The sequence below is a fragment of the Manis javanica genome, chromosome 12, assembly GCF_040802235.1.
Source record: "Manis javanica isolate MJ-LG chromosome 12, MJ_LKY, whole genome shotgun sequence".
NCBI classification, from domain to species: domain Eukaryota; kingdom Metazoa; phylum Chordata; class Mammalia; order Pholidota; family Manidae; genus Manis; species Manis javanica.
In genome coordinates this window covers 42817230-42842262 of record NC_133167.1, presented here as the reverse complement: position 1 = coordinate 42842262, position 25033 = coordinate 42817230, and the positions used below count along the sequence as shown (strand labels likewise).

At 33.4% G+C, this 25033-nt stretch overlaps 1 protein-coding gene across 10 annotated transcripts in view; it reads left to right on the top strand.

Annotated features, from left to right (window-relative positions):
* The window catches only part of GULP1 (GULP PTB domain containing engulfment adaptor 1), a 295772-nt gene that overhangs the window by 234051 nt on the left and 36688 nt on the right, over positions 1-25033 (top strand). For all 10 annotated transcript variants that reach the window (XM_073218544.1, XM_073218543.1, XM_073218540.1 and 7 more), the window contains 3 exons: positions 5787-5858; positions 13589-13687; positions 16424-16561. In XM_073218544.1, coding sequence (XP_073074645.1) covers positions 5787-5858; positions 13589-13687; positions 16424-16561 — 309 coding nt within the window. The remainder of the gene's footprint in view (positions 1-5786; positions 5859-13588; positions 13688-16423; positions 16562-25033) is intronic.

Genomic DNA, 25033 nt, shown 5'->3' with positions numbered 1-25033 from the left:
TCTAAAATATTATATACTTATTTTTATTATATTGCTAATGTTTGGATCCTTCCACTAGAAAATTTGCTTCGTTTTGTTCTGTGCTGTATCCCCAACTCTTAAAATAGTACTTAGTAAATAGTAAGTACCCAATAATTACTTCCTGATGAATTTCCTCAACTTTATCTTCTAATATTCTTGTTATTAATTTAAACTGCCTACATCATATTTTTAATTTCCATGAGTTCTTTTTTGTTCTCCAAATGTTGCTTTATATAGTATCCTGTTTTTATCATAGATGCAACATATTTATATGGACTTTAGATTTTTTTTTAAATTTTACTTTGGTATCATTAATCTACAATTACATGAAGGACATTATGATTACTAGGCTCCCCCCTCCACTAAGTCCCCCCAATGTCCCCATTCACAGTCACTGTCCATCAACATAGTAAGATGCTGTAAAATCACTACATGTCTTCTATGTGTTGCACAGCCCTCCCCATGCCCCACCACACTATACATGCTAATCGTAATGCCCCCTTTCTTTTCTTCCCACCCTTCTCCCTCCCTTCCCACCCATCCCCCGGAGTCCCTTTCCCTTTGGTAACTATTAGTCCATTCTTGGGTTCTGTGCTTCTGCTGCTGTTTTGTTCCTTCAGTTTTCTTTTGTTCTTATACTCCACATATGAGTGAAATCATTTGGTACTTGTCTTTCGCTGCCTGGCTTATTTCACTGAGCATAATACCCTCTAGCTCCATCCATGTTGTTGCAAATGGTAGGATTTGTTTTCTTCTTATGGCTGAATAATATTCCATTGTGTATATGTACCACATCTTCTTTATCCATTCATCTACTGATGGACATTTAGGTTGCTTCCATGTCTTGGCTATTGTAAATAGTGCAGCGATCAACATAGCGGTGCATCTGTCTTTTTCAAATTGGAGTGCTGCATTCTTGGGGTAAATTCCTAGAAGTGGAATTCCTGGGTCAAATGGTATTTCTATTTTGAGCATTTTGAGGAACCTCCATACTGCTTTCCACAAAGGTTGAACTAATTTACATTCCCACCAGCAGTGTAGTAAGGTTCCCCTTTCTCCACAACCTCGCCAAAATTTGTTGTTGTTTGTCTTTTGGATGGTAGCCATCCTTACTGGTGTGAGATGATATCTCATTGTGGTTTTAATTTGCATTTCTCTGATGAGAAGCGATGTGGAGCGTCTTTTCATGTGTCTGTTGGCCATCTGAATTTCTTCTTTAGAGAACTGTCTATTCAGCTCCTCTGCCATTTTTTAATTGGATTATTTGCTTTTTGTTTGTTGAGGTGTGTGAGCTCTTTATATACTTTGGATGTCAACCCTTTATCGGATCTGTCATTTTCGAATATATTCTCCCATACTGTAGGATACCTTTTTGTTCTATTGATGGTATCCTTTGCTGTACAGAAGCTTTTCAGCTCGATATAGTCCCATTTGTTCATTTCTGCATTTGTTTCCCTTGCCCGGGGAGATATGTTCAAGAAGAGGTCACTCATGTTTATGTCTAAGAGATTTTTGCCTACACTTGTTTCTAAGAGTTTTATGGTTTCATGACTTACATTCAAGTCTTTGATCCATTTCGAATTTACTTTTGTGTATGGGGTTAGAGACTGATCCAGTTTCATTCTCTTACATGTAGCTGTCCAGTTTTGCCAGCACCATCTGTTGAAGAGACTGTCATTTCCCCACTGTATGTCCATGGCTCCTTTATCGAATATTAGTTGACCATATATGTTTGGGTTAATGTTTGGAGTCTCTATTCTGTTCCATTGTGGACTTTAGATTTTTAATCATTATCTTTGTTTCTGCTTTCCCTTTGATTCATTCCTTTTTTTGTTTTTGATTTTTTTGTTGCTCTTGTTTCTTGTTTTTCTCCCTGTTTCTCTTGTGAGTGGCTTTCCTCAATATATGCACATTCTCAGTTTGTTTTAATATTGAAGACAGAGGTGCTCAAAGGCTGACTGGCAGTTCTGCATACATGGGCCACGCTTGTCAACTTGTGATTGATCAGGTGACCCAACTAGTTCATGTGGAAACCCCAACTGTCAGAAAAGGCTGTCTGTTTTTCTTGGGCCACACTCCCTAGGGACAAATCCTCTTACCTGGTGGCTTATGAGATGAGAAGTCAGTCCTAGGTGACAGGCAGGGAATGGGGTGCTGTGGACCCTCAGCTCTGCACATGCGCTTGGGCTTGGTTCCTTCGGGGCAGTGAGGTACCTTGCGGGGCTCTCAGCCAGGCCCAGCGTTTTGTGGTCCAGACTCCCATGGCTTTGTTTCTCCAGCTAGTAACAACTCATTTGGGATGGAAGAGATTAATTAACCCCTTGGGGCTTGATTCATTCCACCTTTTTTCTTTCACCCTTTAGGCAATAAGTAGAGTGGAAAAAGATCACAACCAAAGTCTTACCTTTAACCCGTGTATAAGCCTTTTTATAGCACTTATGACAAGAGAATTTCAGTTATTTGTGGGGTTTGTATAGTAGACTATGTTTCTGAATGTAAGCATTTAACAGTGTCTTAGGTCAGTTTCTCCCACACATTAGACCCCAAAGCAAGGTTTGGATGTGAGTGATTTATTAAGGGAGTGTGCCCAGGAGCAGCTGGTAAGGACAGGGGAAAGCAGGACAGACGAGGGAAGAAACTAGGAGTCCAGCAGCAGGTGAAGCTCCAATTTCCTGATTCTGAGGGAAGCTGTGCCTAATAATGGTAATGTTCGAGTGTACCCCACTCCAGGCAAAGGGGCTGGGCTGTGGCACTTCCCTACCAGTCACTGGGTAAGGAATATGGTGATATGGGGGAAGCAAAAAAACCCCAGGTGTTTTGGCTAGCAGTACTGGCAAAATGATCCCACTGCCCAGAGGGAATCCTCTGAAGATCTTGCACGTGAGCCATTACCAGCAAGTCATGTGGAAGCTGGAGAATGGGTCTCAGTGCTGCTAAAGTGGACCTGAGGAGAGCAAAGCAGGCACCTACAGTATCCGCTAAATCCTAGGGTCTTCCCCAAACAATCATTGAATAAAATGTACAAATGGACATCCCTCATAATTATGAAACACTTTGCCGCTGACAGAGGCTTGGTGTTTTTTTTCCCCCCATCTCTTATTGTAACTGATCTTCTGAGCAATTTTATAAGCAGAGAAGAACAATGTTAATATCCTTATTTTTCAAGAGTCAAATAAGCAGAGATTAAATGACTTTTCTAACATGTTCAGATTCTAAGTCTAAAGTTTATTCCAGCTTTCTGCACTATATTTATGAGTTTCATAAATATTTTATATAGACATGGAGTATACATAAATTATTTAATCTGAGTATCATGATGAGTTTTATAATTTAAAAAATACAGAAAGTTTTGGAAGGAATAGTTTGCTTTTCATTTAAAAAATTACTTCCATTTAGGCCAACTGACACATAGAAAAATTGGGTTAAATGGCAAGCTCTGTATTAGATGGCTTTGTAGTTTAATTCCCACCATCATTCAAGGCTTCTCTCTGTGTTTCATTACTTAGATGGTTTAATTAAAGCCAAAAAAACATATTAAAGGATTCCTGGAGCACAGTAGGAGGTAAATTTATTTAGAATGTACTTGGAGTTTGACCATAATTTTCCCATATGGGCATATTTATGCATAATACTTATGACTCATGACATTTCTGCCAAAATATGGATATTCTTCCATAAATATTTCCAGGAACTCATACCATCAGTAACTGACACATCACACATTTCCTTCTTCTAGTTCAAGAGTCACTTACTGATAAAGAGTCTATCTTTTCCTCTCTGCTCCTGCTGACATTAGATCACCCACTGATAGGAATCTCTCAGTAGATATGAAAAATTCTGAGAAGTTAAAAAAACAGGAGTTTACCCCATGGATTTACTCAGAACTAAATAGCTCCTGTCACTTGAACTCTTTGTCCTTTCTGGATGATCTAAAACAGTGCTTCATAAACCTGGTGCTTTATAAACCTGGCACATTAAAATCACCTGGGGAGCTTTAAAATACACAGATGCCCTGGCTCTGCTCCAGACCAGTTACATCAGACTCCTAGGCAGTGGTCTAAGTTTAAAGCTCCCATGTGATTCTGTCTTGCAGCCAAGGTTGAATACACTCATTTGAAACAGAAGACATGAGACAGGTCCATTGGTGTCAGGAATAGACTTGGCTGTGTCCACATCTTAGTAACAGGTTTCCACTTCCTTTTAAGCTCAGAATTTCTCCATTTATTTTGGTCTTTTTTGCAAGCCTGGTCAGCCAATTTGAGGTCACAGTGAGGCCAAACAAATGCCTGATGATATCATATCTAAGTCCTAGTAGCACTTGTTTGGTGTAGTTTGAACAGAGTAGAAAAAAGAACTATTGTAACTTGTACAATCTGAGAATTGAAGCTTTTTTGTACGTGAATGCATCCGAGCTTCACTCTCTCTCTCTCCTTGAGCTCTTCAGAAAGGGGATCAGCAATTATTTCCTGTATTTTCAGTTCACCTTTTGTATCTGCCATCCACTATCCTCCTGATTTGTTACTATTTCCTAACTCTGGTCCCTTACATGTCAGTACAAGGAATCACCTGTGACACCTTCAGAAATATAATTCCCTAGTCCTTAAAGATGCCTATTTATTAGACCAAGGAATCTGCATTATTATATTTTTTAACTTGCTCCCTGTATAATTCTTATGCAAGTAATACAGAGACCCCATTTTGAACAACAATACTCTTAATTTCTCTAGTTGTTATTGTTAATTTTTCCAGAATGATGGAAGCAATAAAATCTAATTTAAAAAGATACTCATATATTGATCTTTTGCTTCATCACATATTGTGAGTTAGCAAATGAAAATCCACTCATCTGATATACAGTGCATACACACACACACACACACACACACATCTGTTAATACAGAAGTGATGTATTTATAACTCAGCATTGCTGAATGAACTTAATGAATTTAATGATTATTTGCTATTTATGAAAAAATATTTTATAGAATAAGTTATCTATATTTCAATTCTAATTGGCCTAGAATATTTAATGACATTGGACTTTTATTTAGGAGGTATTATGTCTCTCCAAGATAGAGATTTTATTATGAGGTGATAATATGAAACTTTTTCTTTTTTCAGGGGATAAGTCAGGTTTTAACTAAAAACTTTCAGGGATATTATAAAACTTAGTAAAATAGTAGATCATGTGTGTTTTACTTTTTAATGTAGTTCAGCTTATAACTTTGATAGTAAATATTAGGCATTTTTTAAATGTTGTATTTTAAAATCTTGCATGCTATGTATCATAATTGGAAAACAAAACTGTTGCTTTGAAATGATAAACTGCATCAAACCATATTAATATCTTAAAATAGGCTATTAACATTTAAATAAAGTAACAAAGCATTTATATGCTTTAAATTTACAGATAGTAATTTTTAAATGGTTAACATGCTTTACATTTAAAAATTTGAGATCAACTTTATTCCTTTGGGCCTACTGAAATAATTTTAGTTTTCTTTCCAGTAAAAACCTTCAAGTAAAATACTTAGAAAAAGTGTCTTTTAAAAAAAATCTTTGATTAATAGAAAGTGTATGTGATTAAGAAATATATTTACATTTTCATATGATATAAAGTGATATAAATGAATAACTTATGTTTATGAATTTTGTTTGAGTACTATCATATCATATATATTCTATTATGCTATGTTATAGTTCAAAATTATTTTTAATGATATGTGATGTGGGAAACCCTGTGTCTCACAAATGACTGTTTTCAGTTTCTTGGCAGCACAGAAGTGGAGCAGCCCAAAGGGACAGAAGTTGTGAGAGATGCTGTAAGAAAGCTAAAGGTAGGGAAAGCCCTCCAAATACATTTCTAGTGTATTGATCCTGTTTTAAGTCATCAGTAAATTGATGAGCATTCAAAGCATGAATAGCTTTGTGGCAGGTAATGCTTTGCCCTGTTAAAAGTACTATTGACTAAATATCACCAGATTGATGAAACACATTTAATAATAAATATGTATACACAATTACTTTTCTGAATGTGGCACACTCCTCATATTTTTCTAAGGTGAAATTTCTCATACTCAATGACAAAAAAAAAAAAACGGTAATGGCAATGTTTCATATGTGTTGATATTTAGTAGCTTGCCTTTCCTTTACTTTGCTTGGGCAATGTGGACTTACACCCTAATTCAGTAAGGCCCATCCCAAAGACATTGTTCTTATTGAGATTTTAAGGTCTGAAAAACTCTTTCAACAGAATTCTCACCCTTACTTCATTGAAAAAATCTGACATGACACTACTTTGCACAATTGTTATTTTCTCTCACTGCTCTTGCAATTTGTTTGAGAAACAACCATCTCTAACTTTATTTAGTTTAGAGATCATCCAGTTATTCCACAGGAGGTTTAGGCCTCTGATTGTGCCAGGCAAAATCATAAACATTAGAAAGTATCACTTTGCTTCAAGAATGTCATCTCAGAATCTGCTAAGTGTTAAAATTGAGGAAAAAAATGAAGTGGGATCACTTATATTTGAGGTGAAGAAATAGAAGTGGATAATATTTGTATCCATCCAATTTACATGTAAATATTTTACTTAATGCTTTTAAGTAAACACACAAAAAAGTCCTAAGATGACCTCACTCCCATCTGGAAAAGAAGGTGGACTAGCCAACCATTTCTTTCCATTATTTATTAGGTAATAATTTAGACTTGCCCTTATTTGACCAATATTTTTAAACACTAATAATAGAGAATATAAAAGGCCTCACAGTTTATGGACAATATTTGTAATAAGGTTCTGTTTAAATGTTCAAAATATTGCACACTCTGGGCTTGAGTCCACCTTGACTACAATCAGAATATTTCATAGAAACATAATGGTATTTACACTTAATGTTTCTTTATACATAGAAGGTTCTTTATTCAGTCAACCCAAATCCATACCAAAAGGATTCAATTGCATAATGACTAGATAAAATGTAAAGAGATATTTGAAATGAAAAGCTTTTAAACAATGACAAGTTTCATGCATTTTGGTGAGAATTTATATCCAATTCCTAGGTGGTTTCATTTTTGGAAATTATTCTGTTAATAAAGGAATATAATTTACAACAAGATAAAAATTATGCAGCATAGTTTAAAAATGCATACTCATTTGACAGTACCTTTTGTCTTTCAAATGTCTTCAGAATAAATTTTAAAAGCCATCCTTATGCTGCTGATTGCAAAAATTTTATAGACCAGGGAAGTATATCTAAGGGTAATATCTCAGGAATTAGTTAAAATGAATAAAACAATGCTTTTTATATATTTTTATTTCAATATTTTCTTGTTTCTTGGTGTTAGAGGTCAGAGACTACAATTCAAAGCATGCAAGAGTATATATATATATATCTATCTATCTATCTATCTATATATATATATATATATACATTTATTTAAAAAAATGTAGACCCTGGCTCTTTAATTCTGTTGTCATGTAGAAATGGCCAGAAGATGGTGCTATGGCTCTACTAAAAAAAAAGAACTTTGCTCATTAACTACTTTGTGTACACATCCCCCATTTTAATTTCCTTCTTACTTTTTCTAAAGCATATGGATTCTGACTGCTTTTTTACCCACTATAGTTCAGTATTTGATTTTATTCACCACATAAGGTAACATTTTACTTATATTTGTTCATTTTTCAAAAGTTTACAGTATTAATGTATTGGTTTCTGACATTAACAAAGAATACAAAATTTAGGACTAATACAAGATGATAGAAAACTTGGAAGATTTTCAATAAGTGCTTTTAATGCTTCTGTTTTTAATATTGATTATTTTTTAAGAAGAACTTTTAAATTTTGATATATGTTATTATATTGCTGTAATTTTGTGGGAAATTTAGTTTTCTTAAATTTTTCTTAAAAATAATAATTTTTGTCTTAATGTTTTACTTTTAGACTGTGTATTTGTCAAAATAGCACATGTTCTGTTTCCCAGATCATGTTCAACAATTTCTACTTCTTAATTATGTTTTATCCTGAGGTTTAAGAAAATACCATATTTTCCAAAATGTAATAATTTAAAAACCTTTCAACTTCTATATATTTAATAGCATTGTTTCTATAATGGTTTTAATTTTTTTAGTGTTTCACTTATTTTTATTAACACAGCTACTACAAACGTCAGAGGGCTCAATGTATTTCATAATCTGCTTTACATGTGGATGACTACTGGTACATAGATCCTAAACTTCTTGATTTCCCTAGGAATTAACCAAAGGATAGCATTCTGGACCTCAATTTTAGAGGAGATGCCCCTCACCCCAGTGAGCTAAATTAAAATTACATGAAGCTGCCTCAAGGAATGTGGCCTTGAGTATTGCTGTTGAGTTCTATTAACTCATGTCTTTTTCCATACTACGTCTGTGTAGCATAGCATTCTGTTTTTTCTTCATCAATTAATCAAATGTTTATATCTTAATTAACTATATCAATACATAAAATTGATTTTCCTTTAATAATATCATATTATTAAGAATATGTTAATTGAACTAACAATTACAGTATAAGAAATGAAAAGAGGAATAGTGGCTCTGAATATTTGGCCCAAAGTAATAAATGCATTAATTTTCTTGCCTAATAATGTACATTCCATTAGTAATATAGTTAGATGTCATTTTTTAAAAAGTCCTCTGATAAATGGGTACAAATTGCATGATGATGACATTGAAACTAGTAATGGTCCCTTTAAAATTTTTTTAGCTGTTCTACTTACCAGTGGTATATACTTAACTAAGCAGTTCATGTATTTCAAGTAATACTTTGTCCTTCCCCATCATTTTATGGCTGTAAGGGCCAAGGGCTTGTTTTTGTATATTTGTTTATGTATCCAAATCTCCTCCAGGATGCTTAGGTGTTACCCACTTTGAATAATTTTTATTGGATTATTTCATACAAATTTTAATGGTAGATCACTGTCTGGATAACCAAGAAATGAATCCACTGAAGCAAAAGTGGAAAGAAATTTGCAAACAGGCTCTTCAAGCATTAGTAGTCAAGTAGTAAGTAGAGAGAGACAGACATAATGTAAGTAAAAATTATAAGCATTCTGAACATGTAATTACAAGTATTTTAGAGCACAGTTAAAAGGGCTACCAGAAGGAACATGTAAGCTATAGGATGCAGTAATATTAAATTTTAGGAAAAAATGGGTAGAAATAAGAATATTATACTCTGTTTAAAATATAAAGAATATAACCTTAGGCATAAGTGTTTTGCAACATCTGTGCAACCATCAAGTTTGATAATTGGTATAAACTTTTATATACAAGATGATAGAACTAGGGAGTTTGTTTTTCTTTTTTTAGAGAAGTCTCTCATATTTATCGATCAAATGGTTGTTAACAACAATAAAATTCTGAATAGGGGGGTCAATGCTCAATGCACAATCATTAATCCATCTCAAGCCTAATTCTCGTCAGTCTCCAATCTTCTGAAGCATAACTAACAAGTTCTTATATGGTGAACGAATTCTTACATAGTGAATAAGTTCTTACATGGTGAACAGTACAAGGGCATTCATCACAGAAACTTTCAGTTTTGATCACGCATTATGAATTATAAACAATCAGGTCAAATATGAATATTCATTTGATTTTTATACTTGATTTATATGTGGATCCCACATTTCTCCCTTTATTATTATTATTATTTTTATTTTTAATAAAATGCTGAAGTGGTAGGTAGATGCAAGATAAAGGTAGAAAACATAGTTTAGTCTTGTAAGAGAGCAATTGTAGATGATCAGGTGTGTGCCTGTAGACTATGTGTTAATCCAAGCTAGACAAGGGCCTTAAAACATCCACGGATGCAGAAGATTTCTCTCAAAACAGGGAGGGTGAGGTTCTAAGCCTCACCACTGTTGATCCCCAATTTCTCACCTGATGGCCCCCCTGCGACTGTGCCTGTCTTAGGTTGTTCCTCCCTTGAGGAATCTTACCTGTCTCCGGCTAACCAGTCATCTTCCGGGGCCATACAGGGAGATATGAAGTTGGTAAGTGAGAGAGAAGCCATATTGTTTGAAAAGGTTAGCTTTTTACTTCTTTGCAGATTTATGCCCTGTGGCTTCTATGCCCAGCACTTGTCTCGAGGTATCTTTACCACCTGGAAGAATTATGATGCTCGGTAAATTCAATATGAGGCACGAATTCTACTTAAGGGTTGTAATTAGGAAGGAAGAAGAAAAGCTATAGAGGTAGCATATGGAAGAAAACATGGGAGGATTGATTGTTTCTTTGACATGTCTTCTTGTAGAGTACCTTAAGCATGTATAGGTTTTAAACTACTAACTAACTTGTGCACACATATTAACATAATAGGAATACGGTGACATAAACTAAGCAAATCTATAATTACCAGCCATCTCCAGTGAAGCCAAGAAAACCAGTTAGGCACCCTAGGCATTTGTGAGAATTTGTCTATGATATGATGGATATTGTCCAACTGTACTTGAATAGTCTGAGAGAAATCAGACAAAGCAACCCATTTCTGGGATCTGTTCACATCCCATATGTTCTTTTAACTGTAGATAGTCTGTAGTCGTAAGATTTTGGAGCACTACAACTTGCACCCCTCCCAACTCCTGGTTGAGTTCCAACAGTACGGATTCACTCAAATTCGTTGTCTCACTGTATGCACATGCCAGCCTAGACATCTCCCTCCTCATTCCAGTGGCAAGTCCAGGAAACGGTGGGATGGACGCAGCCACAACTGCAGCATCGCCCAGATCCCTGTGGAGGCTTTTTGATGATCATCCCCTGGCACGAGTCCTCCAGAGAGTGCTGATGCCGGAAGCTCCTCCTCATACTGTACCTTAGTTCATTTTCTGGGTAGCCAAGCTAGGCCTTGATCTTCTGCATAAAAACAAACAGACCCTTTGCCCACACTTTGACATGCCCTCTATACCACTGTGCAGAACTCATTGGAGGTCAGCACACAGGAACTGCTTTTTTTTTTTTTTTATTAAGAGAAAGGAATATTATCAGAAAAGAGTACCTCCATAGCCGATCATCTGACACCCTTTAAGTGATCAAAATTAAGGATATTTAAAGCCTGCGTTAATCTTTGATTTACCAATAGTTTTATCCTATCAAGGAGTAATCCCCCTTTTCTTTCTTTCTTTCTTTTTTTTCCTTTTTTTTTTTAATCTTTAATCTACACTTACATGAAGAATGCTATGTTTACTATGCTCTCCCCTGTACCAAGTCCCCCCTAAAAACCACATTACAGTCACTGTCTATCAGCATAGCAAAATGTTGTAGAATCACTACTTGTCCTCTCTGTGTTGTACAGCCCGGGAGTTTGTTTTTTTAAATGCAGAAAATATGTTACGCAAGAGAAAAGTGGTATTTAAGGGTAGGTGTGAAACTAGAGTCTAGTCCTGATGGCTACAAACCAATTTTATGACCAAAGTATTGGATTGGATCCTCTGAATCTTCTTTGAGCACAATTACTTCATCTTGATATGCAATGAAGAAAAAGAAGCCTTAGATCAGATATGTCACGTTTCTTTTTTTAATTTTATTTTCTTGTTTCCCTTCCTTGCCTTCTTCCTTCCTCCCCTCTTTATTTTTTTCTACCTGTAGCCCCCACTTTCTTTCTTTTTCCCCTTCTTTTTCCTGGCAGAAAAGAAATAACAGATAAGTTTAATATTATTCATTGTTTTATGATAGACTTTTGGAAATGAAAAGAGGTCACAAGAATGGTTGTGTCCAGATGTGGAAAAGGCATGAAGAGCCCCTGGTCACTGCCTGCTTCTGGAAAAGAGGAGCACCTAGGAAGTCGGCGTAGAAGACTTCCACAAGTCAAGATGGGAATGGCTTTGTTCAGATTGCTCACATAGACAGAGGACAGCTGCCTTATTTTCTAACTCCTCAGTATAAAAACTCCCAGGTTGTTTTAATTATGCCTATACAGGAAGGAGATTGTGAAAGGAAAAGGAACAAAGTTAATCCACTTTCTTTGGGAGAGAGAAGGGATAATTTTTAAACATGTGAAGTAAAACAAGTTTCTTAAAGACCGAAAAAAATTATCTGGCACAAATTACTTGAATTCATGCATAGAATCCCGGATGCTGGAAACAAAAAGCTGCCTTCATAGAACACGACAGATAGCAAGCTAAAACATTATACCACCCAAAAGGAAATAAAACAAATGGTACCCCCTCTCCCCTCCAGGATATCAACGCAGGATTTAAAGACATTCATTCATGTATGGATTAATTATTTTACTCTCCATGGCAGTGCAAAGCCATGAAAAGAGTAAAAAGGCCTTTAACCATGCTGTGCTCCAGGTCTGAACTATATGCCATGTGTATTCACATCTGCCCTAAATTAGAGAGAAATGCACAGTGTAAATAAATATGACACACAAAAAAGGACTGAATCCCCACACTGCCCTATGTATGATCTATTTTGAGTCAGGATAGGATGATCCATATGCTGAACCAAAGTTATACTAGGAAATAACATTTTGAAGCCCTAAAAGAAGGGTAAGAAATCCAATTTTTTAAAACAGCTTTTTCCCCCTATCTCTTATAAAGAAAGGTGAGAGGGAGAAAAGAAGGAAAATAGGGAAGGAGTATTACTGCCAGATAAAATCAGTACACTTAATAAACTTTGATTTTCACATAAACAATAATCGTTTTGTGTAAGTATGTCCCAAATATTGCCCAGAACATACACATGCTATATGTGTGTATATATATGTGTGGAGTGTATCTGTGTATTCCAAAATAAAAACTTTAAAAAATTTTGTTTCATATTCCAAGTTATCTGGGCTCCTGTAATTTTTTCCACCACTAAATCTGGCCATGCTAGGAGGGAGGTAGAAACTCCATCTTCTGTATGTGTACTCTGATTTTCTTCTTGATTTTATAAGAAAGTCTACCAAATATTTGCATACACTTTACTAATTCAATAAGAAGATACAATACATACTACCGAAAGCACTGAAAATGTTTTATGTTTTCAAAATACTCATATTTGTAATTCTACACACAATCTTTTTATGAGTCTTATAGCTGGGGTAATTATTTCAAGTTCTTAGCTTCAGTCTGAATATGATGTCTGTCTCTTCATTTATTGTTTTGATTGGGTAAGACAGTATACCACATGAGGTAAGTATCTAGAAATGGCAAAGGTGGTGTATCCAGCACCGGTGAACTGCAAGTCCACAAACAAAAGATCCATAGGAAAATAAATTGATTTCTGCTAATCTTTCCCAAAAGAGCTTTCATTTTCTCAACTGTTTGGTATAAATACCATTGTTTAAATATTATGAAATAGTACATTAAAAATGTCTTTAAAAGTTATTGAAAAGCAGTCTGATTTTCATGATAGGAGTTATAGATTACTATGATTTCTAAATATTTTTAAGGTATTGTAGGATTTATAAAATGCTTTATAATGAACAGTTATTTACTTAATGAAAGTTCGACATTGAATAAAATTTCTATATATTTGTCAGTGTCCATTCTTCATAGAAGCAAAATTATAGTTTTTTGAATAATTTTTCATTTGCAGTTTGCAAGACATATCAAGAAATCTGAAGGTCAGAAAATTCCTAAAGTTGAGTTGCAAATATCAATTTATGGAGTAAAAATTCTAGAACCCAAAACAAAGGTAAGCCCCTTTTTTTTTTTGAATGTCAGAAGCACTCTCATCTTATTAACATTATGTTCCTATTGTAATATATATTTAAAATTTGTTACCAACTGCAATTGTTTAGTTCTCAGTAAATAACAATTTAAAATTCCATAGGATTTTTTGAAAAAAAGCAACTTTGGGGATTACTTCCTGTCCTGAGTGGTCTGTTCTTCAGCTTCTGTTTAACAGTGTTTGGTCTTGTATTTAGGAATTGTTTTTCATGTGCTGTGAAAGAGATGCACAAAGTGTGGCTCACAGAGTATGAAAGAAGACAAAAGCTGTGTGCTCTTTGTTAAAATGTCCTGGACTGACCTTTATTGCCTGTAGACATAATCACTATATTTTCATTCTATCAAACTTGAAGAGTGATCTTGGAGTTTTAAAATCTGTGAAATCCCTTATAAATTCAATTCTATTACATATAAATAGAGAGCAACTGACTCTTTACCCATGTATTATATATGAGCATAGAATATCATAGAGTGTTTACCTATATATAGAATGTACAATTTTTTCAACCCATTTTTTTTAAAAAAGGGGGTAATCTAAGGAAGGGATTTACTTGCTCTACTGAGCATCAGTGTTCCTACGAGACTCCTGGGAATGCCTGTTGCTAAAGTCCACCCAGATCTTTTAGATTCAGAAGCTGCTGAACAAGACTTAGCATCTGTATGAGAAATAAACAAACAAAAAAGCCTCCCCAGGTGACTCTGATACAGCCTGTTCACAGACATGCGTTTAGGAACCACTATTTGAGGAGCCAGAAGTACATCAGAAAAAAATCTGTTGTTCATTTTATCTTGGGTATGAATTGTAATTTAGAAAAAACACAAATAAATATGATGCTCCAAAAATCAATTTATAGTACAATATACCTGTATGAAACAGGATTTAAAAATTTTATTATTAATCTAACACAGACTTGATAGAAAATAGACTCTTTCTATCCCAAATGGAAGTGAAAAGCAATCTCACTTGGCTCCCAGATCTTTCTATGTCTTTTTCCCTCTCTGCTTTTCTCACTTGTCCCCCTAAAAGAAGATTATGTCATGCTGGCAAGAGGTGGTATAACTGAATTGGGGAATTTAATTGGTGATGTACTTTTTTTCCCCATCTGTTAATATTGAAGGATAATTGTGTTCTCGCTAAGCTTATTTCATTTCCAAGTATCTTACTCCTGTCTCACCAAAAATTAATACTACATTTAAAATTCATAAAAGATCTACCAAAACAAAAAAAAATTTCACAAGAATGATAAAACTGCAAGTTTCAATTTTCTAGCTTCTTTTGTAGGAAGACACCTATGCTAATCTAAACAAAATTAAGATGATTCTCAATTATCCTAACCAAAGGCTGTGATCATACTAATTGGTGAGTGAATGAGGGACTGCATAGGTTTTACCATCTATGTAAATGGTGTGTTTTCACATTACTTGTAATTTTTATTGTAAGTGGAAAAACATGAATAATTTTTCTATATTGAATACCAATGATATTTCTTCCTTATGTGTCATTAACATGATTATACAATTAATAAGGTGGTGTAGACCTGCTGTCATATTTGGGAGCCACAGCATGGTTGAAGGCTATGATTTAATAGATTGTATTAACATTAAAACAAAAAATGTGTCAATGAGAAAGAAACTGGCCAATCACACAAAGTACAGGAGAATGGTAGTCTCAGACAAACTTGGTCATTGTCTGTCTCAGCACTAACCACAAGAAAGGGAAGATGCCCTCATCAGAGGCCTTAACAAGTTGAGCCTTTCTTTTCACATTCTTTCCTGCTGTGGAAATGGTTGGATCAGTCTATCTAGTAATGACAAAAACCATATTAGGATTCAGTATCTGAAAATCATACAATATACCTCCTCACATTAATTTTCATGCTTTTCAAGCAACCTTTTAATGACTTACCATTTGGTTTGCATGCAGGGAAAAAAGGCAATGTTGTAGACAAATCTTCTTAACATTTATTTGCGTGTCTCATTTTATGTACTCATTTTTAGTCTTATGAGCAGTAATATGAATCAGAGTATTAGATCAAATCTTGGCAAGTCGACACATCAAATCCTGAACTTGGAATGATGTAGTGACAGATGCTATAGTTGCAGTGTGTGTGTGCATATATATATATATTTGCACTATTTATCTTTCTATTGATTAGGGTCATTCAACAATTTGGATGCATAGACCTTCCTCATGAAGACATGTAAAATACAATTTAATAAGAAAACTAAGGGTGAAATGGTAGGCTGTTTCATGTGAAATTCTGTACAGATGAAGTTGTTTTAAATTTTAATGCTAATTAGTAGCAGTAAAATAGAATGAAAAGCATTCTGGTTTAAAAAGGGTCTGATAATTTTGCAACCTTGAAGTATCTTAATCTCTCAGGGCCTCAGTGTCATCTTAAGTAAAACACAGGGTTTAAAGTAATGGTCTTTTAAGATCCCTGTAGCTCACAAAGTCCGTAAATCTCTGATCCTCTTGTATTTTGTTGTTTTTTGAAGTCTTAGAGAAATGACTATCTTAGTTTAATCCTGAGTCAGGAGGTCCATCTTCCATTATGTATTTGTTTAAGTTTGGAGTGTATGTAATTATAAAACCAAACTCTGACCAATGATTGTTTCACTTTTAAAATCATAAGCTGTATGTTCCATTTCAGAAAATGGAAAAAAATCTTCAACTGTTTATTTCCATCTGTGTTCACAGGAAGTCCAACACAATTGCCAGCTTCATAGAATATCATTTTGTGCTGATGATAAAACTGACAAAAGGATATTCACTTTCATATGCAAAGATTCTGAGTCAAATAAACATTTGTGCTATGTATTTGACAGCGAAAAGTGTGTAAGTATGCCAGATGTTTTAGGGTGGTTTGTTCTGTTTTACAAGCCAGGAATTATCTTGTTTCCGGCATTAGTAAAGTATTTGGAAATGAAGAGTCTGCAAATACTTAACTACACTAATAGATTCATCCTGTCATGAAAATATGCTTCAGTATTTCATCCCTAACTAAATTCTCATGTTCATGGGCACTAGTTTGCATGCAAATTTCTCTTCTTAGAACATCATGCCTGCTTATATTATGCATTTATTTATCTTACAATCATTTATTTGTAATTTTAATCTCAAGTATGATTTAGTACTATACTTATAATGCAAATAGTGATGGTGAGAAGAGTATTTTTTTTCTGGAATGTGATAGATCTGATGGAAATAAATATTCTAAATCTCAGAAAAGAAAACATGTATGGCTCCTTAAGAAAATTTTCAATAATTTGAAAGTCTGTATCTTGATTTTCATTATTCAGAAAACTTAATGTAATGAAAGGTAATAGAATTGTGTGTGTGTGTGTGTGTGTGTGTGTGTGTGTGTGTGTGTCTGGATGTGTGCATATGTGTTAGCTTGTGAATGTAATCTAAAATTCTTAGCAGGTAGAGCAATTAGAGACTTCCAAAGCTAAGTCCTGCAACAGTTCTGTAATCATATGGAATCTTAAGGAAAACCCCATGTCCTGATTATAAGCCTAACAAGCTAATGCTAATCATAACCTAGTCTAAGTTCCTGTTATAAAACATGAAGAGTGAAATCCAAGCATACATTGCATATATTGATGACTCTGATGAAGGAATAATTTCTGACCACAACATTATTGGCTTAGACATAAAAAGGGCTTAAAATTCATTTTTTGCTCATTTTTCATGCTGTCAAAATAGCATATTATTATGCTGTCATATATATTATATATATATATGTACAATAATATTATTATCACTATTATGTAATTTATTTCTCTGACTTCAGTATGTGAGTTTCTTGAGAATGAAGTACCCTTAAATCTGTCAATACTTCAACATTGGGTGTACAATAGATGCTCACTGAATTTTTCTTAAAGAAAAGACCACGTGGAAGAACTTACAGAAAGCATAGCAACTTAATATCTCTATCTTTTAAATTATAGGGCTCCAAAAAGGCAAAGCAATGTGCTAAGCTACTTGGCGTCATAATATATTTTGAGAATTTTATGAACATTATAGATCATCTCATAAGAAAAATATGCTTACCCATATAAGACAATATTTTGTGCACATAAGGCATTTTATATGAAATTTATGTTGTTTTTGAAATTTGTGCTATTACATAACTGCATTATGTTTATATTCCAAGTGCTTCTTAACCATGATTATTTGTAGATGTTTTTCCCTATGTGATGGGGAAGATTAAGGTTGATATTTTTTGATTATATTCTATGTGCAACATATAATAACCTTTAACCACTTACACCAAACAGTAAACTCAGCTCTTTCTTGCCTTACACCTAGAAACAAACTTCCGTGGAGCCCTTTGAAATAGTCATAATCAGAGCTCATTGTAAATATTAGCCTTTTTATGTGTTTTAACTTTACTTGATCCCCATCCAAATTTGCTGGATTACTTGGATATAAACTTGCCAGAATCCCTGTGTAACTATCTTATCTTAGAAGGAGAGACTATTTCTTCCTGATCATATTGTTTGTAATTTATTTCCAGAATTCTAATTCCTTGACCCATTATTCTCTTTGGCTTCAGCATATTAGCTTTCTTTTTTCTTGTAAGTTGAAAATAATTTTTTGAAGCCTGCAACAGTGCCTCACAACCATTAGTGTGCATACATAGGCTGTTAAGGAGGGACTTTTATATACAGCCTTTTTGGTTCCCACTTCAAAAAAATAAGTTTATTTATTGGGACTGGTGTTCAGGAAATTTGCATTTAGGAAGTTCACCAACTATTTTCCTGCATCTAGATAGAAGTCTGAGCTTTGAAAAGTAAGGGTCCAAGATATTTCTCCAACTATAAGTTGATATCCCTTTCATGAGCATTAAGAGGATATATTTCCTCAGAGTTTCATTACATCATTTTCACTTCAAGGTTTTATTTTTCTCTAATTATAATGACTATATTAAGAAAACTGATTTGATATGTATGCAGAATTTTGGTTATGCCATCCTCTTTAATTATTACCTTTAAATAGCTAATCACAGAATATTAAAATAAGAAAATAAATTATGGCCCAGTTGGCACAACTGTTTCCTCCTATTTTAAGAAACCTAGGCCAAAGAGTTTGAATGACTTTCCCAAAGTCACAAAGCTATGTAGTAACAGAATCAGGATTAAAATTTAAAACTTTAGATTGCCCCTGTAGCATTTGTCTCATCATGCTATATTACTCTCACAACTGAGTTCCAGAGTTCCATCTGATCTGACAGGGGCCTTTATCTTACCTACTTATTGTATTTTATCTTTTCAGTACTTCTGTGAAATTGTTGATAGTTTGAGAAATAGATGAAACCTGTCCTACTATGCCACGATACTGGTATTCACTACTTTAGTAATGGTATCATGTCATATATTAATGAGTCTTCCTCCCTTCATAGTGACATGTGTGGAGCTGGAGTACTCAGCTCTGCTTAACAGTAATGAATAGAGTCCAAGTGAGCAAGCTTAACATCTATCCCCACCGGGCATTCGTGAGGCAGTGCTTTCCCATTCCCACTCCTCTACGGGAACTGTCTTATAGTGAGCCACCTGAAATACAAAGATTAAACAGTTTCTAGAGCCTCATAGCAGAATATCTAAAATATCTAGGATTCAGTTGAAAATCACTCATCATATCAAGAAACAGGAAGATCTTAAACTAAATGAATAACAAAAAATATGCCTTGTACATTGCAACACTGAGAATGGCTGAGATATTAGAACTACCAGATGTATTTTTTAAAAGCCATTATAAAAATAAGTTATAAACACTATGGAAACAAATTAAAAGCATAAAGTCTTATCAAAGAAATAGAAAATCTAAGCAAAGAAATAGAAGATATAATGAAAACCCAACTTGGAATATTAGCACTGAAAATAAAACAACCAGATGAAAAACTAACTGTATAGGCTCAATACTAGGATGAAGAAGACAAAGGAAATAATCAGTGACCTGAAAGATGGAAAACTAGAAAATGCCCAATCTGAACAATACACAGTTAATAACCCTATGTAAGTATACACACACACACACACACACACAAAAGCAATATAAAAACAAAAATAAAACAAAACAGACTCTCAGGAAACTGTGGGACTACACAAGATATCTAACATTTGTGTGTCTTCAGAGTCCTGGAAAGACAGAGAAAAAGAGGGCTGCCTTGAGAAAATGTGAGGAAATAATAGTTGCAAAGCTTCCAATTGTGGCAAAAGATATAAATTTATACATTAAAGAAACTGAGTGAATGCCGAACAGGATAAACCCAAATAATTCCACACCAAGATACATCATAGTCAAACTTCTGAAAGCTAAAGACAAAAAAAATCTTGAAGTCTTGGGGGATATTATGTTTAGTATGCATGGTGTGGGGGATCACGTGGAGAACAGTGCAGCACGGAGAAGACACATAGTTGATCTGTGGCATCTTGCTGCACTGATGGACAGTGACTGCATTGGGGTGTGGGTGGGGACTTGTTAATACGGGTAAGTGTGTAACCACATTGTTTTTTCATGTGAAACCTTCATAAAAGTGCATATCAATAATACCTTAATAAAAAAAATTTTTTTAATAATAAAAATAAAGAAAGTAAAAAAAAATATCTTGACGTCAGCAAGACCTAAACAAGTCCTATAGCAGAAAATTAGTTTGAAAGCAGTTTGTTTCTCATTAGGAGCCATGAAAGCACGGAGAAAGTAACACAATGTATTTTCAGTGTTGAAAAACAAATTTTTAAACCTGTCAAACCAAAATCCCATAGCCAGAAAAAATACAGTTCAGGAATTAAACAGAAATCAAAAAATTATCACATGAGGGGAAACAGATTATTTTACATTACTAGATCTACCCTAAATTCAGGCTAAAGGAAGTTCTCTAAACAGAAAGGAGGTAATAAAAGAAGGAAACTTGGAACATAAGGAAGGAAAAAAAGAACAGGATATGGGTAAATCTTCAGTTTTCTAAGTTATGATTGAAAATAGAAGGAAAAGAAAATAGAAGGAAAAAATGCTTAATAATATAAATCTAAATGTGTATATATATATATATATATATATATACACACATATATAGTGTATAGTGTGTGTGTGTGTATATATATATGTATATATGTATAGGATATACATAAGGCAATTATAAACAGAAGTTGAAGAGATGTAAAGGGTAAGATTTCTATACCTCATTTGAACTGGAAAAATGACAGGACCAGTAGACTGATAAGTTATATAAATGTAATGTGCATCCTAGAGCAACCATTGAAAAAGTTTTAAAGTGACATACATTTTAAAATACCATAGATAAATCAAGATTTTATTATAAAAATATTTTGGAAACACACAGGAATACAGTGAAAAGAAAATACAGAAAATAACTATAGAGAACAGAAAAGAAAAAAACTTAAATGGCAGCTTAAATTTTACTATATTAAAAATCATATTAAATGTAAATGGTCTAAATATAACAAATAATTCCCAGTATTGGTTAAAAAAACTAATGCAAATACATATTGCCTACAAGAATTTGATGCAAATATTGTGATATAGATTATATACACAGATTGAAAAATAAAGAAATTGAAAAAAATATATGTATATCATGCAAACATTAGTAAAAGCAGAAGCATGCTAATACTACATAAAGTAGACTTCAAAATAAAATTATGAGATAGGAGGACATTATATAATGATGAAAGAGCCATGCCACCACGAAGACCACTTAAATAAGTATAACCAAACAATAAAGCTGCAAAATGAAACAAGAACTGAAGAGAATTACAGGATAAATAGACAAATACACAGTTGTGGTTAAAGACTTCACCACCACTCTCCCCAAAATTGATAGAGCAACTAGATGAGAAATCACCAAGAATATAGAATTCTCAGTAATATATTCAACCAATAGTATCTAACAGCTATAGAGCACTTAATTCAATAACAGCAGAATGCCCATTGTTTTCCAGTGCCAAAGAAACATGTACCACAATAGACCACATACCAGGCTATAAAATAAATCTCAAAAATTTAAAAGAATTTAAACAACAACAAAGAAATGACAAAGAAATCAATCTAAAAATCAGTACAGAAAGGTAACTGAAAATTCTTCAAAATCGTGGAAATGAAATATGTGCTTGTAAATGTTCCAAATGTCAAAGGGAAATTCTAAAAGGAAAAATTTTTAAATGAGGTGAGTTATATGTAAATGAAAGAGAACATACCAACACTTGTTATATGGCTAAAACAATACTGAGAAAGAAACTTATAAAAGTTAATACATTAGAAAAAAGGAGATTCTCAAATCAATAATCTTAAGTTCCTACCTGAAGTAGCTAAAAAACAAAATATAAAAATAAATTCAAAGGAAGGAAATGAGAAAGATGAAAGAAGAAATTAATGAAATTGAGAAAAAAACAATAGAGAAAAATCCATGAAACAAAGATGATTCCTTGAAAGATCCTAACAGTAACAAAGTTTTAGTAAGATTGGCAAAACGAAAAACACAGAAGTTACCAGGGTCAGGAATGAAATAGGAGTTTTCACTGTAGACCCTCCAAATAGCAAAAGAAAAATAAAAGGATGCTGTATATATCTGAATACACATAAATTTGACAACATAGGTGACAACATCTCTGACAACATAATCCCCTAATATTAAATAATTTGAATAACCCTATAGCTATGAAGGAATCTAAATATATAACTTAAAACTTAATAAAAATGAATATTTAGGCCTAGATTGTTTCACTGGAAGAATCTATAAAATGCTTCAAGAGGAATTAACATTATTCTACAGAACTTATTCCAAAAAATAGAAGAGGTTAAGAGCACTCACGTATGTTTTATGAAGCTAATATTTCCCTAATACCAAAATCAGACAATGACAGTGTAAAAAATGAAAACTACGGACAGAACTATATCCCTCAGGAATATAGATGCAAAAATTCCTAACAAATGATTAGCTAATATCATTCTGCAATGTATAAAAAGCATTATATATGCAAAGTAGAGCTTGCTCCTGAGATGCAAGTCCCGTTCAACATTCAAAAATCTAACCATGTAGTCAACATATTAACAAGATAAATCATATGATCAGATCAATCAATGCTTTAGAAATATTGAAAAAATCAATTCCAATCATAATTAAAAACTCTCAGAAAAATAAGCAAACTTTCTCAATTTGATAGAGCATTTAAAATTGAAACTATAGATACCATGTTACTTACTGGTAAAAAGCTGAATACTTCTAAGACTGAGAAAAAGGCAAGGATGTCTACTCTAACCACTCTTATTAATCACAGTTCTGGAAATTCTAGCCATTGCAATAAGACAAGAAAAGGTTCAGATAGTAAAGGAAGAAATAAGACTGTTCTTATATGCAGATGACTAGGTAAAGGAATCTACAAAAAAATACCTAGATTTAAAAGTGAGTTCAGCAAGGTGGCAGAATGCAATGATAAACATACAAAAATCATTTTGTTGTATACTAACAATGAACACAAGAATACAAAAATTTACAGTTTCTTAGAAAAACAAAATACATATGTGTAAATCTAACCTAAGATGTAAAACATATATAGGACTTATATGCTGATAACTACAAATTGCTGATGAAAGAAATAAAAAAAGATGTAAATAAATGGGGATACACTATGTTCATGGATTGGAAGATTCAATCTACTATATGTTACTTCTCTCCAAATTAAATTACAGGTTTAACAAAATTTCTATCAAAATCATAGCAAGATTTTTTTTGTAAATATAGACAATATTGTTCTAAAATTTGTATGGAAAGGCAAAGGAACTAGAATTGTTAAAACAGTTTTTAAACAGATCAACAAAGTGAAAGAAATCTGTATCTTATTTTAAGACATTATATACTTAGAATAGTTTATGTACTTAGAATAATCTGTGTATCCTATTTCAAGACTTACATTCTTACAGTAGTTGAGGTAAAGGAATAGATACATAGATTAATGAAACAGAGAAGAAAGCACAGGAATCACCCCATATGAATGTATCCCACTGATTTTTGACAAAGGTACATAAGCAATGCAGTAGATCAAAGGGTAAAAGATGACCTTTTCAACAAATGGTGCTTGTGAAATTGCATCTCCATGGACAAATAAAATTCGCCTTGACCTAAACTTCATACCTTCTACAAAAATTAACTGTAAATTCATCATGGACTTAAATGTAAAATGTACAGCTATAATACAGGGAGAATCTTCAGAATATAGGGCTACGCAGAGTTCTTAGACTTGACACACAAAGTAGGATCCATAAATGGAAAAAGCGTCAAGTTAGACTTCAAAAAATATTTTTCTGTGAAAGGCCTTATTATGAAGTGGATGAGAAGACCAGCTAAGACTGGGAGAAAACATTTGCGAACTTTTATCAGACAAAAGACTAGAATCCAGCAGACATAAAGAACTTTTAAACTTCAACAGCATAACAAAATCTCAATCATTATATAAATTGGCCAGAGGATGAAATGCAGCATAGAGAACATAGTCAATAGTTCCATAACATCTTTCAATGTTGACAGATAGTAACTACATTATTTGGGGTCAGTATTTAATAATGTATATAACTGTTGAGTTGCTATGTTGTAAACTTGAAACCAATATAATATTGTGTATTAACTGTACTTCAATAAAAAAACAGCATAAAAAAGTCCTATCAAACTGCAAAATTGGCAAATGATATGAAGGAGCATTTCATTGAAGAGGACAGTCAGATGGCAAATAAGCACATGAAAAGATAACATTGGTATCAATTAGAGAAACAAATTAAAATCAAAACGATATATCACTACACAGCTATCAGAAAGACTACAATAAAATATACAATACCAAATGCTGGTAAGGATGTGGAAAAATTAATTATACATACATATTTGTATATAGCTAGTGTGGATATAAAATGGTACAGCCACTCAGGAAAACAGTTTGACAGTTTCATAAAAAACTAAATATGCAACTATCATTTGACCCATTTGGGCACTTATCCTAGAGAAAATAAAACTTTTGTTCAGACATAAGTTTTGTTCACACAAAAACTTACACATGGAAATTTATATCAGGTTATTCATAATAGCTCAAATCTGTAGATACCCTAGATAATGGGTGAGTAGTTAAACAAACTCCAGTACATTCAAACTAGGAATACTACTAACTATGGAATACTACACAGCAATGAAAAGGAATGAATGATTAATACAATCAACAACCTTGATGACTCTACAAATAATTATGGAGTAAAAAAAGTCAGTCCCAAAAGCTTATATACTGTATGATTCCATTTCTA